The sequence below is a fragment of the Colletotrichum siamense genome (assembly GCF_013390195.1).
Source record: "Colletotrichum siamense strain Cg363 chromosome Unknown KSG_Cg363_contig05, whole genome shotgun sequence".
NCBI lineage: Eukaryota > Fungi > Ascomycota > Sordariomycetes > Glomerellales > Glomerellaceae > Colletotrichum > Colletotrichum siamense.
In genome coordinates, this window is record NW_023501018.1 from 802,153 (window position 1) to 817,366 (window position 15,214).

At 52.6% G+C, this 15,214-nt stretch overlaps 2 protein-coding genes across 2 annotated transcripts; both read right to left on the reverse strand.

Annotated features, from left to right (window-relative positions):
• Positions 1-306: 306 nt before the first annotated feature.
• On the reverse strand, positions 307-1,147 carry CGCS363_v007872 (uncharacterized protein; the record flags this gene model as incomplete). Its single annotated transcript, XM_036639721.1, has 2 exons — positions 307-360; positions 422-1,147. 2 exons carry the CDS (start codon positions 1,145-1,147, stop codon positions 307-309), a joined length of 780 nt encoding a protein of 259 aa, XP_036495020.1.
• Positions 1,148-2,027: 880 nt separating this feature from the next.
• Positions 2,028-12,084, reverse strand: NRPS8-0 (Nonribosomal peptide synthetase 8; the record flags this gene model as incomplete). The annotated part of the gene is made up of 6 exons (XM_036639722.1): positions 2,028-2,213; positions 2,268-3,715; positions 3,764-3,817; positions 3,867-8,516; positions 8,566-11,901; positions 11,958-12,084. 6 exons carry the CDS (start codon positions 12,082-12,084, stop codon positions 2,028-2,030), a joined length of 9,801 nt encoding a protein of 3,266 aa, XP_036495021.1.
• Between the last annotated feature and the right edge of the window lie 3,130 nt (positions 12,085-15,214).

Sequence of the window (15,214 nt, forward strand, 5' to 3'; positions counted from 1 at the left end):
AACAGCAGACTCAAAGGTCAAGTGTCTAGATCTCGTAGGCTGCTCACTAACGCCATGCGAGTCCAATGTCACCCTACACGAAGATTGCCGCGCATAGACGCAGGGTGATCATATGCCGATCAGTAAGATGCAACAGAACTTTTCAGCCGTCATTCAAAGTTTTTCCAGAGACGGATAATCGGCAGCAACGAAAAGTCTAGATAAATTGATGAATTCTTCAGCCACTCGATTGACGTGCAAATGCTCTGATCGATGCTATGAATGTATTTGAAACGCCCAACTTCACCGCTAATTCCGTGCCCTCTCTCACCACGACTCACAACTCAGTCCCTCCTGCTTGCAAGGATAGTATGGCTTCACCTACAATCATTTTTTGTCAGCAAACAGTCCCAGAGAGCAATCCTCCCGCGACTCGACTTACCACATCAGGGTGCTCCGGCCACGGCGTCCCATGAACACTCAGGTCATCGAAGTCCTTCGGCGGGTTCTCCAAAATCGTGTCCATCAAATACTTGGTGCAGTGCAGCGTGTGCGTGTAGTTCCACGGGGCGTCGTAGCCGTTGATGAGCCACAGGTGCGTCTGCCTCAGCGTGTACATGCAGTGGAAAGTGTGCTCCTTCCTCGACACCCAACCTGCGGTCAGCACCTCGCTGGTCGGCGGGATTTCGTGCTTGCCGCCCTTGTCGTAGTACCTGTGCCACGGGCCCTGATCATGGAACTCCCTAAGGAGCGCCTGATTGTCCTTGTCGTTGAAGGCCTCCTTGGGGTACCACTTGAACGACATGGTGTCGAACTCGCAGCCTCTGTCGCGGGCGATCTTGGGGAGGGCGCCGTTGGGTGCGCAGACGTAGCCGGATGTGTCTTGTTTGCGGCACGGCTCACATGATGGGAAGAAAGCCAGCCCCGCGAGGATGAAGAAAATGAGGCCGAGGGGGACGAAGAGATACCATGACTTCCAGGCCGGGTCGAATTGCCATGGTATGCGAAGCTGCCTCTTCACTTTGACGGCTCCGGACTCTTGATCGACTGATGATGACGATGAAGATGGCCGTGGTGCTTCTTCTTCTTCGTAGGACTCTCTCCCGGTCTCATCTTTCAGGGGAGAGTACTTTTCCTCCTTCTTACTTGGACCGGATGGCATCATCATGGTAAGAAAAAAGAACAGATAGTGGAAGCCCTGAATGACTGAGTGAAGAGTGCACTGAATATTTTACAGAGCCAGAACGATGCAGAAGCTCTATTACACAACAAAGGAGCGTCCCTTGCCGGTGCGATACCAAGATCGGCTGCTGTGCCTGTCGGCGCAATTATTCAGGGATTGCCAGTCGTTAGAAAATTCGTGAAGGCGCGATTTCTGGACGAACTCCAGGCAAAGACGTCGAACCAGGCACCTGGACCTAGGACTCGCAATTGAGCTGATTGCTTCCAGCGATACAGCAATAGAGAACGGCCTCGAGCTCCCATTGGATGATGCCAGCGGACCGAAGGGTTCGGCATCGGACTGAAGCGGGGACCCACTTCGGTCCGAACTCCTCACATTGAGTCGGACACGCAACCACTCGCCACCCACCCTGAGCGCCATTATGCCGGTCGAAGCTCGCAGTTGAGCAACATGATTTGGAGTCGTAGAATTGATTGGCGTTGAGCTCACAGACAAAGCCAGAATCATTGCGAAGGAATACCATTGTTTGACGTCAATATTCGGTGTGATGGGGCCAAATAAGCTTATCCGTGATAAAGTGCATTCCACATTTCGGTAACCCATCATTCGGCTTTATGGGCCGAGCCACTAGTGATGCTGTATTGAGACACATAGAGCATGAAGCCGGTCGAAGCTGGCGATACGGTTAGATTCCACAGATGCTCGAGTGATACCTGTACCATAATGACGAAGTGCACAGTATGGGAGAATTGATAGTCAGTTCACAGAAGTAAACTTGAAGCAGAAAAAAAAAAAGTCCCTATCTCAATTGACATACACAGTATTTATCTATTAGAATTGTCTCATGGTCTTCGGCGATCAGTAATTATGAATTCAACACAGCCTTCATATCTCCAACCGTCCTATGCCTGCCACCGACCAGCATCTGAAGAATGCGACAGTAGGCCTCCGCTAACGTGTTCAGCGTCTGCTTCGAGAAAAGAGACTCGTAGTAAGTCAAGGATGCATCGAGTTTAGAAGGTTCCTCGTTGAAAGCAAGGACTAAGAGTTGCTGTAAATCGGTGTTAGTCTCGGGCCACTCGTGTAAATCACTCCGATGGCTTACCTCGTGCGGATCTTGCTTCCAGACGGATTTGAAATTAACATCTGTATCACCTCCGGAATATTTCACTTTTCTGTAGTTGACAAGAGTATTGAAGAGTCCAGTCTTTTGGCATCCGAGCTGGCGCTCCACTTCCGTCAGATCGAAGATCTTGTGCCTCAAGCTGAGGATGCTGTCCTCTTGGAATGCGCGCAAAGCGTCCACCAGGACTGTCGAGTCTTTCACGGCTGCCCGGGCTATCATGAGCGACAGCATTGGCCCCACTATGTCGTCGGCGTGAGGTAGATCAATGTCGCGATCCGACACAAGGTGGCCGAAGCAAATGGTTGCATGGCCCGTGTACACGTGCAAGACCATCGCCCATGTGAACTGCAACAGGTTGGACAAGGTGATGCCAGCTTCGCGGAGGAAATACTTCATCTCGTCCGTGATGTCCAGAGAGAAGTTGACTGCACCCATGGAGTGGTGATCGCTGCCGTTTACCATAGACTCCGACGGAACCATGTACGGCTTCACATCCTTCAACTTGTTGACCCAGAACTGGTTGCTGGCAGGGATTTCTCGGGTTTGCGACAGCTGCTGAATGTAGCTTCCAAACCCGGCGGGCAGCGTTGCAGGTGCTGGGGTTTGTCCCCGGTAAAAGCTCGCAAAGTCTGCAAAGACGTGATCCAAGCTGACGTGATCTATGACTATGTGCCCCATCACGAGATGAACGTAGACTTGCTGGTCCAGAGTCATCAAGATCCGCACAGACAACGGTGGGGCGTTGTTCTTGAAGAGAGACATCCGGGTAGCGTTGAGGTGACCTTGGCTCTGGGTGATGGCGTCTGCTTCAGACATGGCCGAGAGAGTTGCAATGTCGGCCTTGTGCCTCTTCAAGACCTTCTGAATGACTTTGCCTGCTGCCTGGTCGGGGATGAAGACGGTTCTCAGAATGGCATGGCGGTCTACTGTCTGTTGCCAGGCTTGGAACAACCGGTTGAGGTTTACAGCGGCACCATCATCGATGCCCTTCAACAGGACGAGGCTGTTGAAGAGGTATGGTTTCTGGGGCTTCTTGACGAAGGCCCGGTACATTCTCTCTTGAAACGGCGTGCAGGGGACCACAGCTTCGACATTGCCGTCTCTGGCGGAGAGATATTTGACGAATGGGGAGTGGTGAATCGGTTCTTCCGGTGATCGAGGAGGCGTCGGCATTATCGGCATGAACGGTTCTCTCGGTGTGGTTGGCGCAGATACAGATGTAATGGTTCGCGTAGCAACGGGCGAGGCGGCCGAGGTGTTGGCCCGAGACATTGACCGAGACATTGGTGGCCGAGTTGTCACAATGATCTCGGGAACAGGCTTTGGAGTCGCGATAACTGCGAGCTGCTTCACTGTCGGGTTGGCAAGGACGTCTTGGGTCGTGACGTGGAGGCCGGCAGTTTTGCAAAGCCGCATAACTTGCATCGCTGTGTGTCTCATTAGCCTTCAGCTCAAGGACTATCCGGAGAACTTACCGTAGATGGAGTCACCTCCTAGTCTGAAGAATGACTGGTCAAGCGCGATGCGGTCTTGCACTGTCAGCTTTGAATATTGTAGGAGTAGTCTTCATGGACTCACCAGGATCCATGCCCAACACCTCTCCCCAGATCTTTCGGACGGTTTCCTCAATCTCAGACCCATGCTGAGCCTCAGCCCCGGCGTGTTGGCTTAGTTCGAGAACTGACTGGAGGACTGCTTTGTCAAGACCTTCCACCCAATTCGTGACACGCTGGCGATCCAGCTTGAGTGACAGTTGCACAGGCAGACTCTGCACGATGAGCCATGTTTCCGGTATCATGTAGTGAGGCAGGTCCTTCTCCAGCATGGACGTGATGTCATCCAACGTTTGGCTCACTCTCTTGCGACCCTCGTCACCTAGAGCTTCCTTGTTGACCGTCTTGAGAGCCTGAACACCGTAATTGCCTGTATCGAGCCCCGCAGAAAGAGCAGTCAAGCTCGCCACCGCAACAAGTCGGCCCTTGAGGAGACCGACCTTGGGCATAAACACCATACTGTGCTGAATGACACCCGACAACTTGTTAAGGTGGTGCTGAATCTCACCCAGTTCCACACGCTGACCACGGATTTTGACTTGAGAATGATCCTTGCGTCGCTGGATAAGGAGACTACCATCTTCGGCAAACCTGACGAGATCACCCGTCTTGTACATCTTCCTTTCAGGCGGGCTGCTGCCAAAGATCGACTCAGCCTGAACCGCCCATGAAGGCGGGTCGATGAAGGCAGCGTCAGTCTTGGCATCGTCGTTGAGATAGCCTTTGCCTACAATCGGTCCGTCGAGAAGCAGCTCGCCCACAGCACCGACGGGCATCAAGATCTCTTGGTTGTCGGGGTGCACGATCCACCCTCGGCAACCGATGGGGAAACCAATGTTCGTGGCGTCCGTGTCAGGCGTGAAGCGAAGACCAACGGTGCTGGTGACCGAACACTCAGTCGGGCCGTAACTTGGCCGCATGTGTATCTTGTCTGCCCATCGAGCCACCAGGTCTTGACCCATGGGTTCGGCGTGCACGGTGATGAACTTCACCGACTTCAGGTCATAGGGGTCGAGAGTTCGAAGGAAGGAGGGAGTAAAAGCGGCCCAGTTGACCTTCTTTCGTTCCACGAAACCGGGAATGTCAGTCATGCGTTCCTTTTCAGATGGGATGCAGATGCAACCGCCCGCGACCAACACAGTGAAAATCTCCTCGAGCGAAGCGTCGAAGCAGTAATTGGTGAACTGAAGGACGCGGGAGTTGGCCCGAATTTGGAGCCATGATCTGTTCGCCACCACAGCTGAGCAGAATGACTTGTGCTGAATCACCACTCCTTTGGGTGTGCCCGTCGTTCCCGATGTGAAGATGATGTAGAGGGTGTTGAAGGGCTCCGCAGAAGCAGAGACAACATCGTTCACGTTCGGTGTCGGCAGTCCCACGACTGACGGTTTGTTCACAATTAGGATTGTGTCAACCTGAGATACGAAGTTCTCGTATTGCTCCAATGAAGCCAGCCCAATTCGTGCCTTGGTCTGCTTGATGACGAACTCAGTCCTCTTCGGTGCGCCCTTGGGATCGATGTGAACGAATGCTGCGCCAGCCTTGGCGACGGCGAGCATGGAAACAACTGCCCACATGGACTTCTCGAAGCATAGAACAACCACCTCATCTGGTTTGGCCCCGATGGCTTGTAGCTGAGCGGCGAGTTTCGTGGACAAAAGGTCCAGCTGCGCGTAGGTGAGATCGCCGTCCCAGGAGGAGATGGCGGGTTTTGCGGGCTGGCGAAGTGTTGTCTCTGAGATCATTTCGTGGATGCAGCGCTTGCTGGTCTCGAGTTCAACGGAGTTCCATTCTTGCAGCTGGTCCCTATCCATGTCGGTGGCGAGGCACAGTTCGCTGATGCTGACGTCTGGATCTCGGATCATCATCTGCACGGCGGCAATGTAGACCGATAGCAGACGTTGTGCCTGAGTCTCGGAGAGGAAATGGTGCGGATACTCGAGCGTGACCTCAAGATGGTCTTGATCTTGGGTTATGCAGACGGCGAGATCGTATTCGCTCGTGTCGTGGGCGTACAGCAGCTCTGTTGTGACGTTTGAGGAAGGAGACGCCGCGCTAGTCTTCTGGAAGTTGAGAATGGTGTTGAACATGTCGTCGCCGGTTCTCTTCACAGAATGCTGGATACGAGCCAGGGAAATTGTTTGCCGAGACATGTGCGCAATGCCGTCTTCCCACATGGCTTTGATAGCGTCAGAAACCTTTGTCGTCGGACTGAGGTGAGACCTCACAGGCACGATGCTGGCCATAGGTCCTATAATCTCCTGAGCTCCCACAATTGGCGCATCCCGGCCATGCGAAAGTAGCCCAAAGACTACGTCGTCAGAGTTCAGATACGTGGATAAGACCACGCTCCAGGCCGTTTGGAAGATAATCGGGAGAGTCACGTCCAGTGACCGGCAAGCCTTCTCCAGAGAGGCCGTGTTCGGGAAGGCGGATGATGTGCGAGCGAACTCCATGTGCTGGCCGGAGGTAACCTTTGCGTGGGAAAGCTTTGGAAATTGGCAGCTAGTAGCACCATCTAGATAACGTGTCCAGTAGCTGATGATGTCAGCCATGTTCTGCTCCGAGGTGTACTTGATGTAGTTCGAGTACGGGCGTGCATCGCCTCTCGGTCGGCCTTCGTATGCGTCCAGGAAATTCCGGATCAGAAGCCTCGACGTCGTGCCATCGGTGATGATGTGGTTCTTGTCCAGGAAGCAGTAGACCGAGCCATCTTTAGCTGAGTAGATCCGCAACTTGTGTAGGATCTTGCCACTGAGAGGGGACGGCCCACGTGAAGTGGACTGTTTCTCCCAGAGCTCCTGCAGGTCTTCTTCATCCTCGAGTCTCAAAATCTCAATCTCAGGCGCCACAGCTTTCACAACAACCTGCAGGAAACCTCCGTCGTCCTCTTCCAGGAACACGGTACGCAGGATGGGATGGGCTGCGACAACCTGTTTCCAGGCCGTATAGAGCTTCTCGGGCTGTATGGGGTCGTCTCCAGATAGCTTGAAGAGAAAATGTTGGCTGTAGACATTGCTGGGTTTCTTCAACTGGGAAAGCATGAGACTGTCTTGAATCGGGGAGCAAGGATAAACAGCTTCAATCTGGCTTGGTTGGAGGCGAAGTTTGGACTTTGCCAAGCCCATGACAGACATGAGTCTCTTTGAGTTGAGGCCAACTGAAGGAGGAAGATTTTCGATGGGCGAATCGGGAAGGTCTTGAGTCGCCAGTCGATTGGTGACCTGCTCGAAGCTCTGCTCAAGCTGAGACACCCAATCTTTGAGCTGATCTTGGTGGTTCATCTGAGAGTTCCACTCCACCTCGATCGACAACTGTTCGTCCTTCATCACCGCAAGGATAGAGATGAGGGAGTATCTCGTCGACTTAGCGCGCTGTTGACGCCTAAGTTCTGATAGTCTGGATTGAAGGCCGTCATCGCATCTGTTGAAAAGTGAAGCTTGTCTCTCAAACTGTTGGAAGGCGCCGAGGTAATTGAGGGTGATTTCCATCGGCCAGTGGCGATATTTGAACGCATCGATACCCTCGCTGTTGAGGAACCGTGACATGAAATATGGCAGCCCACTCAACGGAGTGTTGGCGCGGAGCTCACGGACACTGTTCAGCGTCGCTAGACTATCATCGTGATGCTGAACGAGGACAGGTAAGAACGTCGTGAACCAACCCACGGTTTCCCATGGATTCATATCGTGAGAGAATGTCTCTCGGCCGTGTCCTTCAATGAAAACCGCGGGGGAGCGTCCGAACGTTTCGTAGAATGACTCCCCAATGGCAGCGATCATGATATCCAAGGCCGCGAAGTTCGAGGTACCGCGCGCAGAGGACAGAGATTTCGTCAACTCCGGAGTCAGCGAGATTTTATGAGTGACGGTAGACTTGAAGGTGTTGCTCTTGTCGTCCATACTCCAGAATGCTAGGTCAGTTGAGGGTATCTTATTCACGGATGGCAGGACCTCATCGATCTGCAGATCCGCGGCGTGTTGCTTCTGAGCATGACACCATGATTGGAATGTTGTGGCTTCCGCCTCTATCTGCCCGCCGAAGAGAAGGAAGTTCTCCAGCTCGCGGAAGAGGGTTCGCCAAGACACAGTGTCGACAACGAGATGGTGGATCGTGATGGAAAGCAGTGTCTGTCGTCTCGATTCGAAGAAGTCGATTCCTACTAGAGGCCCAGAGGCAATGTTGAGCGATCGCTTGGACTCGCTAATACATTCAACGACATAATCAAGTTGATCTCGGCTGTGGAACCTAGCTCGGCAATTCTGGTGTAATTCCGAGTTCGTGGTCTTCTGAGTCCATTCGCCGTTGTGGCATTCGAATCGGGCGCGAAGCATAGGGTGGGCTTCAATAAGAGACTCGAAAGCACTAAGCAGAGTTTCTTGGTCGACCTTCTTTGTCACCTGCACAACCATGGTCTGCTGATCCAGGCTATCTCCGGTGGGCGAGGCCTGGAAGTGAAGCTGCTGGATAGGCGAGAGGGGAAACGGCTCTCCGGCGGCTGGCTCAACTGCTGATTCTGAAGCGGCAACGGGCTTATGACTGTCCTGGGTGATTCGAAAAGTCGATTTCGCCAGACGCTCAATCGATCGGGATCGCAGAACGTCAGCGGCCGATACATTCAGGCCCTTCTGTCTCGCCATGCTGCTGACCGTCATTGCAGATATCGAATCACCCCCTGAAATGATGTTAGTGACGTATTACATCAAGCCTATTTGAAGACTTACCGAGGTAGTAGAAGGAACTGTTCCACCGGATCTCTTCCTCGGGCGCATTTAATACTTCGCTCCAGACACTTCTCAATAGCAGCTCTGTCTCGTTTCCTGGGCGCTCAGAGTTCTCATCTTGCAACCGGGACAGGAAGCTTGTATACTGGTCCTGAGTGAGATGCTCGAGGTACTTGTTCAATCGTTTCCTATCAATTTTCCCAGAGGAGTTCCCGGGCATGGACTTCAAGACGATCCACAGTTCCGGACTCATGTAGGGTGGGATTCTGTCGAGGAGGAAGTCTCTGATTCGACTGATGTGCTCTGACCAAGAACCACTCAACGTCTCAATCGGTGTCGACAGCGTCATGATCGCGGAGTGTGTCGTCGTGCTAGCTTCAGCCAAAGTCACGAACGCAACCAGCCTTTTAGCACATGGCCCTGCCTTGGGAACAAGAGCGAGACAATGCTGGACGCTCGGCTCTAGCACCAGCTGCTGTTCAATCTCACCGAGCTCCATTCGTTGACCCCTGAGCTTGACCTGGCCATCCCGCCGTCCCACGAAGTGAAGCTTTCCGTCAGAGTCGTACTTGACGAGATCTCCAGTCCGGTAGAGCCGTTTCTCAGGTGCCCACGTAAGACCAGTCACGAACGCCTCATCCGTCAGTTCTGGACTGTCCAAGTAGCCTCGGGCCAGAATTGGACCCTCCATCAGCAGCTCTCCGACAGCCCCGACGGCTTGCAGAATATTAGGGTCTTCCTGACGTACAACCCATGCAGAACATCCTGGCACTGGGGTACCGATGTTCGTCGGATCACCGTTGGCGGACATTTCTGCTCCGATGGTGCTGGTCACGCAACATTCTGATGGCCCATAGACTTGTATCAGCTTCGTCTGGCCTGGTTTCGCCCAGGTCTGGACGTTCTTTCCAGACATGGCCTCGCCTCCGAGAACCATGGTCTTCATCGTCGGCATGAGACTCGGGCTCAGCATTTCAGCGAAGGAGGGAGTCAGGTGAGCCCAGTTTGCTTTCGATTTCGTCGCGAAAGCCGCCAAGTCCGGAATACTCAGTCGTGCGCTTTCGGACGGGACGCAGAGGCAAGCACCCTGCGCGAATGTCGTGAGGTGATCTTCCATGCTGGTATCGAATCCGTACGAGGCAAATTGAAGGACACGAGATGCAGAATCAATCTGAATGCCCTTGCTGTGGGCTCGGGTGGCGTATGAATACGAGCCGTGCTCGATGACAACACCTTTTGGAGTTCCAGTAGATCCTGACGTGAAGATCACATAGGCTGGGTCCTTGGGGGTGACGGTTGGAAGAGGCGGTGCGGTCTTTGCAGAAGCAATGGCTGACAGTTGCTCTTCGTCTAGTTCCAAAACATTGCGGGCTGAGCAGGCCAAGTCTGAAGCTTGTTGTGGTGAGCAGATGATCAGTCCATGATCTTCCGAGATTCCTAGCTGTTTGAGAATCTCCTGGATTCTCGCGGGAGGATTAGATAAGTCTAGCGGGACGAATGCGTTTCCACTCTTCATCACGGCTAAGAGAGCCACAGAGTACCACCTTGATTTCTGAAAGCAGAGAGGGACGTATGACCCAGGACCTATGCCAAGATTTGTGATGTAGCTGGCGACATGAGTCGCTGCGGCGTCCAGTTCTTGGTAAGTCATCTCGCCATCCCACGCACAGATCGCAGGCGCATCAGGCTGGGAACGAGCTCTCTCCTCTATGAGGCGATGAACACAGGTTGGTGACAATTCCTGAACTGAGTTCTGGTGGTTCCATTCTGTGATGTCTCGCAAGCCTTGTGGGCTGATCGCTGCGGTAGACCGGACGGAGGTATCCGGCTCACTTGCCTCAACGAGACTCTTGAGAATGGCAGAAAATGTGTGAGAAACCCCTTTCGCCATTGCTGGGGACAAAGTGCCTGTTGAGTAGGCCAGCCGCACGCGGATGTCGGAATCGGAATAGACAACCTTCAGGACGATGTCGAAGTCCGACGCATTATGTGATGCGACGAGCTTGAACATGTTGCTAGTCTCATTGCTCAAGGTGGGGGAATAGTAGGAGGTCATTATCGTGTTGAAAAGCTTGCTCTCGTTCGTGCCCAGGATTCGCTGTACTTTGCCAATGGAGAAGCATTGATGCGGCAGAGAGTGAACAAAATCGTGTCTGATCTCACCCAGTAGGTCGCTAAGAGACTTACTCGTCATATCGCGCACGCGACAGACCAATAAGTTCATCATGGGCCCAACGATCTCAGAGACTCCGAGTATAGGTAAACTGCGTCCAGAAGACAGGTAGCCGAAGCACACGTTGGAGTCGCCGGTGTATGTGTAGAGAACGAGAGCCCAAACGGCCTGCAGCGTGTTCGATACTGTTGCGTTGAAATTGCGGCAGAAGTTCCGCAGCTGCTCAAGTGAGGTGTCCAGAGACATCTCCAGGACCTCAAAAGACCCACCATCTCCCTTCATGTTGTCGTTCATGGTTGGGAAGTAACATGGCTCTGCTCCGTCGAGATAGTCGATCCAGTAATCCAGTGCGCCGTCCTCATCCACTTGATTCCGTAGATGGTCGATATACTTTCCGTAGCCTGTAGCAGGCCCGAGACTTGGAACTCCTCTCAAGCCCTTCACGAGCTCTTCGACGATAATCATGAGAGAGCTGCCATCCACGGTCAGATGATTAAGATCCACCTGAAAAAAGACTCTTCCGTGATGTTGCTTTTTTGAGCTGGCGTAGATAATTATTTGATGTTGATCGTCCCCATTTTCTCCGTCATCAATTGCACCGTCGTGGAATTTTCGATGTACTTCCGATTCCTCATCGTAGTGACTGATCTTCACCTGCCCCGGCTTGTTCTTGAGTACAACTGCGTCAAGTAGGCGGCCTGACGTGGGGTCCGCAGTCTCGATGTAAACTGTCCGAAGAGTTTGGTGTCGTTGAACGATGTCGTTCCAAGCGCCCTTGAACTTATCAAAGTCAAACGCGGAGTCTGCTTCGAATAATCCGCGTGACCGGTAAAGCCGCTTGGAGCTCATCTTCTGGCCGATGTACATGTTCTCCTGCATAGGACTGCAGGGGTAGATGTCCTCGACGTCATCTGGGCTCACACCGTACTTTGCCTTCAGTTCATCGAACACCTTGGTGAAGTCGTACTCTGAAGGCATCAGGTGGTACGTCTCGTCTCTATCAGAGCCTTTTCTGCTTGAAGATCCGGCTTCATCTCCCTCCGCAGTCTTCTCTGCATAGGCTGCTACATCGACTAATGGCTTGTGGAGAAGATCTTGGAAGCGCACTGCGAGCCCCTGTTCTGTGCATTTCTGGAATAGAGTCACGGCTCTAAAAGAATCGCCTGTACATGTCATCAGTGATCGAAGTGATGCGGGAGGACGATATTGTGATGCTCACCGCCAAGAGAAACAAATGATGAGCCATCGTCAATATCCTCGACTGAAATGGAAAGGACGCTGGAGCAGAGAGCTTTCAGCCGTTGCATAGCTCCCTCGCCCCCGTTACTGGAAGCTGCTCCGTTCATAATGAACCACTACTATTATCCGCTTGTAATCAAAAATGAATATGGGAAATCTAGTCGCAATGGCGATGCAGGCGGTCCACTCTGAATGAGGAATGAATATGCAACGATCCAGATCACAAAAAGGCCGAGTCAGGTATCAGAAAAGTGACGTTGGATGACCAGCAGGCTGTATCTGAACTGTCAAAACTGCTTGTGGCGATGCGTCCCAGGGCAGTCCCAGGTAAACCATGTGATTTCCAGCGGCGAACAATTGGCTTTGGAAACCTTTTCGTGCAAGAGTCGGCGAAACGGCGCGTACCCCGTTCCGACATGCCTGTGATGCCGCGTCCAGAATGAGCCACATACACTCCAGCGATCACGTCTCGGACCGAAGTCTAACTCTAATGCCGACCACACCAACCAGCCTGCGAAACCTCTTAACAGAGGCAAATCCCCCAAAACTTCAGCTCGCTTGGAAACGAACATCAGATCTTACTGGCATTGTTGACACATCTGTTAGGGAATGTCAGTGCGCATGACACCTACATTGCCGCCGATGTAGACATGCAACCGCCAAGACTCTCGTCTGATGTGGCAGACGACACACGAATACTACGAGCCAATCGTATCGACCATTTCGCTTCGAAATCATAAGAAACAGGAGGATAATTGGATTACTACGTTATGCGTTGGGAAGGATCTTTGACCATAGCTAGATTCAAGCTTCCTGTTCCCGTTGCCCAGCCGGCTGGCTGCAATCATAGCCAACTCAGTTTCCCACGGACCTCAATGACTTGACAACTTAGTTAATGGCGAGGAACCAGGCCCGATTGGTTCATGATACATAGAACCGTTTAAATGTTCAACGGCGCCGTGCCAACCGGATGGAACACGCGTCTGCATGGCTGACTGGGAGCCATGCTGGCGGGCTATTCCACTTGAGACGGCAAGGCGAGGCATCATTCAAACAAGTTTCTGGATGTCTGGTCTCTACATCCAATCCTGTCCAATGAAAATCAGAAGTCATGGTGTGGCCAACCACGTGTTGCAGTCCGGAACTGGCACATTTTGGCAACCCAAGCGAAGATATTCTCGTCGCCAAGACCTGCGTAGTATCATCACCACGCAGGCTTAGCAATTCGCGAGAACTAGGGAGCTGAAATCAGCCCAATGTTTCTCTCGACTTTTGGCTTCTTGTGTTTACTTTAGCATTTCGGTTCATCGGTGGTGGTGTTCATTAATCTTGAAGATTAGTTTTGTTGATTGCCGAACGATGACGTGCTGCTAAATATTGCACCCTGCGTGCTGTTTCTCGTTTGAATAAAAGCCGATAGGTCCTTGTATATGATGCAATCATGCAATTGCCGAAGCCTGCCAGCTGAAAACAAGCGGAACAAGTCCCCACAGCGCCGTCCACTGCTCCGGAACAAATGTCAAGACCGAACGGCCTTTGTTGTTGCCGTGGATCGGCTGCGGAGGACGAAAAGTCGGCCGGTTGCGGGAACCGGCGGAGAGAATTTCACTGAAGCCGACACCGAGCATTTTCATCACAACTTCTGCCAGAGTTCACACAGAAACCAAGCGGCTTACTCCCGGGACGTTATTAGCGTTACAGCGGTCGGATGGCTAAGGCGGATTCGGTGTGCCTTAATGGCGGCCGTGCTTGGTCCGAAATTCGTTTGCTTTGACGTAGTGGTGATCACAGGCAGTGAACTGCATCATTTTCTGCAAGTTTTGGGGAACGGCGGTGGGGATACTGAAGACACCTCAGCGACCATACCTGCTCCAACAAATAGCCCTGTCTGATTAGAGTTGACAGGGCAGTAAACAAGTTTGGTATCCTCAATTGCGCTGAAGTTTGACGAGAAGGATAAGCAAGCTGGACCATAGGAAGAACTTTCGAACAAGAGTAAAAGCAGAATATGACCAGATTGGGACACTCGTACATGTATTGTGTGTAGGCACCACCGAAAGCTCCGGCTTGTGGCGCCTTGACTCTGCTCAGCCAGGGCCCGGATAGGAGGGGCGGGATGGATATGCAGTGAGCCGGCAGCAGAGCTAAGTGCCTTCAGGGGTTCAAAAATAGGTCACAACAGGCGGCATCAACGGTATTTGGCTGCCTGCCAGCCCCTGTGAGCCAAGCCACCCTCGAGGGAATTGGTGATGCTTTAGCCTAGGGCTGAACATGTCAGTGGTCGCTCTTCACCAACGTCCACTCTTGATGATCAGCTGATGAGACGATTAGAGGCCGCGATGTTCAGGAACCGTCTGTATCAGTAATGGATGTGCAGTGCCTCCTACAGATCCTTGGGCCGGCGCATTTGTCCTCCGGCTGCAACCTACGCACCGGTGCGGACTATGACTCCGTTTGACTTCGAAAACTTCGCATGATTCGCCCGTTTTGTCCGTAAGTGTCGGTCCAAATGGCCGCGGTGATATTGAGCTTCAGCTCACTACATTGGTCACAAATAAGATGGATCACCAGCTCTAGCTTTCTGACTGCATGGCCCAACAAAATTCACAGACGATCCGGTAGACTTTTCAGAAGGCTCTCAGAGTAGCCTACGTCCAGTCTTTGCCCAATTACAATGAAAACCAATCAGAGAATTCGGACGAGATGATGGGCATATTCATCTTATTGCGATCACGGCCCTACAAATCTGAAATCGTATGTCAACGGCGTCAATTGAGCCTCACTCACGTCATCACAGGCCTGGTCGTTCTGCAACGAATGCCGCATACGGAAGCTCGAATACAGGTCATGTTCAGGTTGAAAATAGCGGGCCGCAGGGCATGCTTGAAAATGCTGACATTCGGGCTTTTTCTTGCTCAGCTGTGCCTCCCACCTGCAGGCTTTGATTGCGCCGATCCTGGAGGATCTCATCTCCACGTGTTAGCGCGCCACACCCCTGCAGCCCTGCTGTTCCTGTGTCACTGTCCCTTGAAACGCGCCACGATCTCACCGCCAGGCGCGAAGCGGCATCGTACTTGTCTGTGTTTTCGGGGCTGTCGTTTGCTCGGTTTCACTGTGTTGAAGGGTTGAGATTTCAACAGCTTGACGAAGAAGGCTGTCATATTCATGAAGCCTCCACCTTACCATGTGGCTCTCTTGGCACATAACAAAGAGAAACACGCTCACCGGCCAACGTCA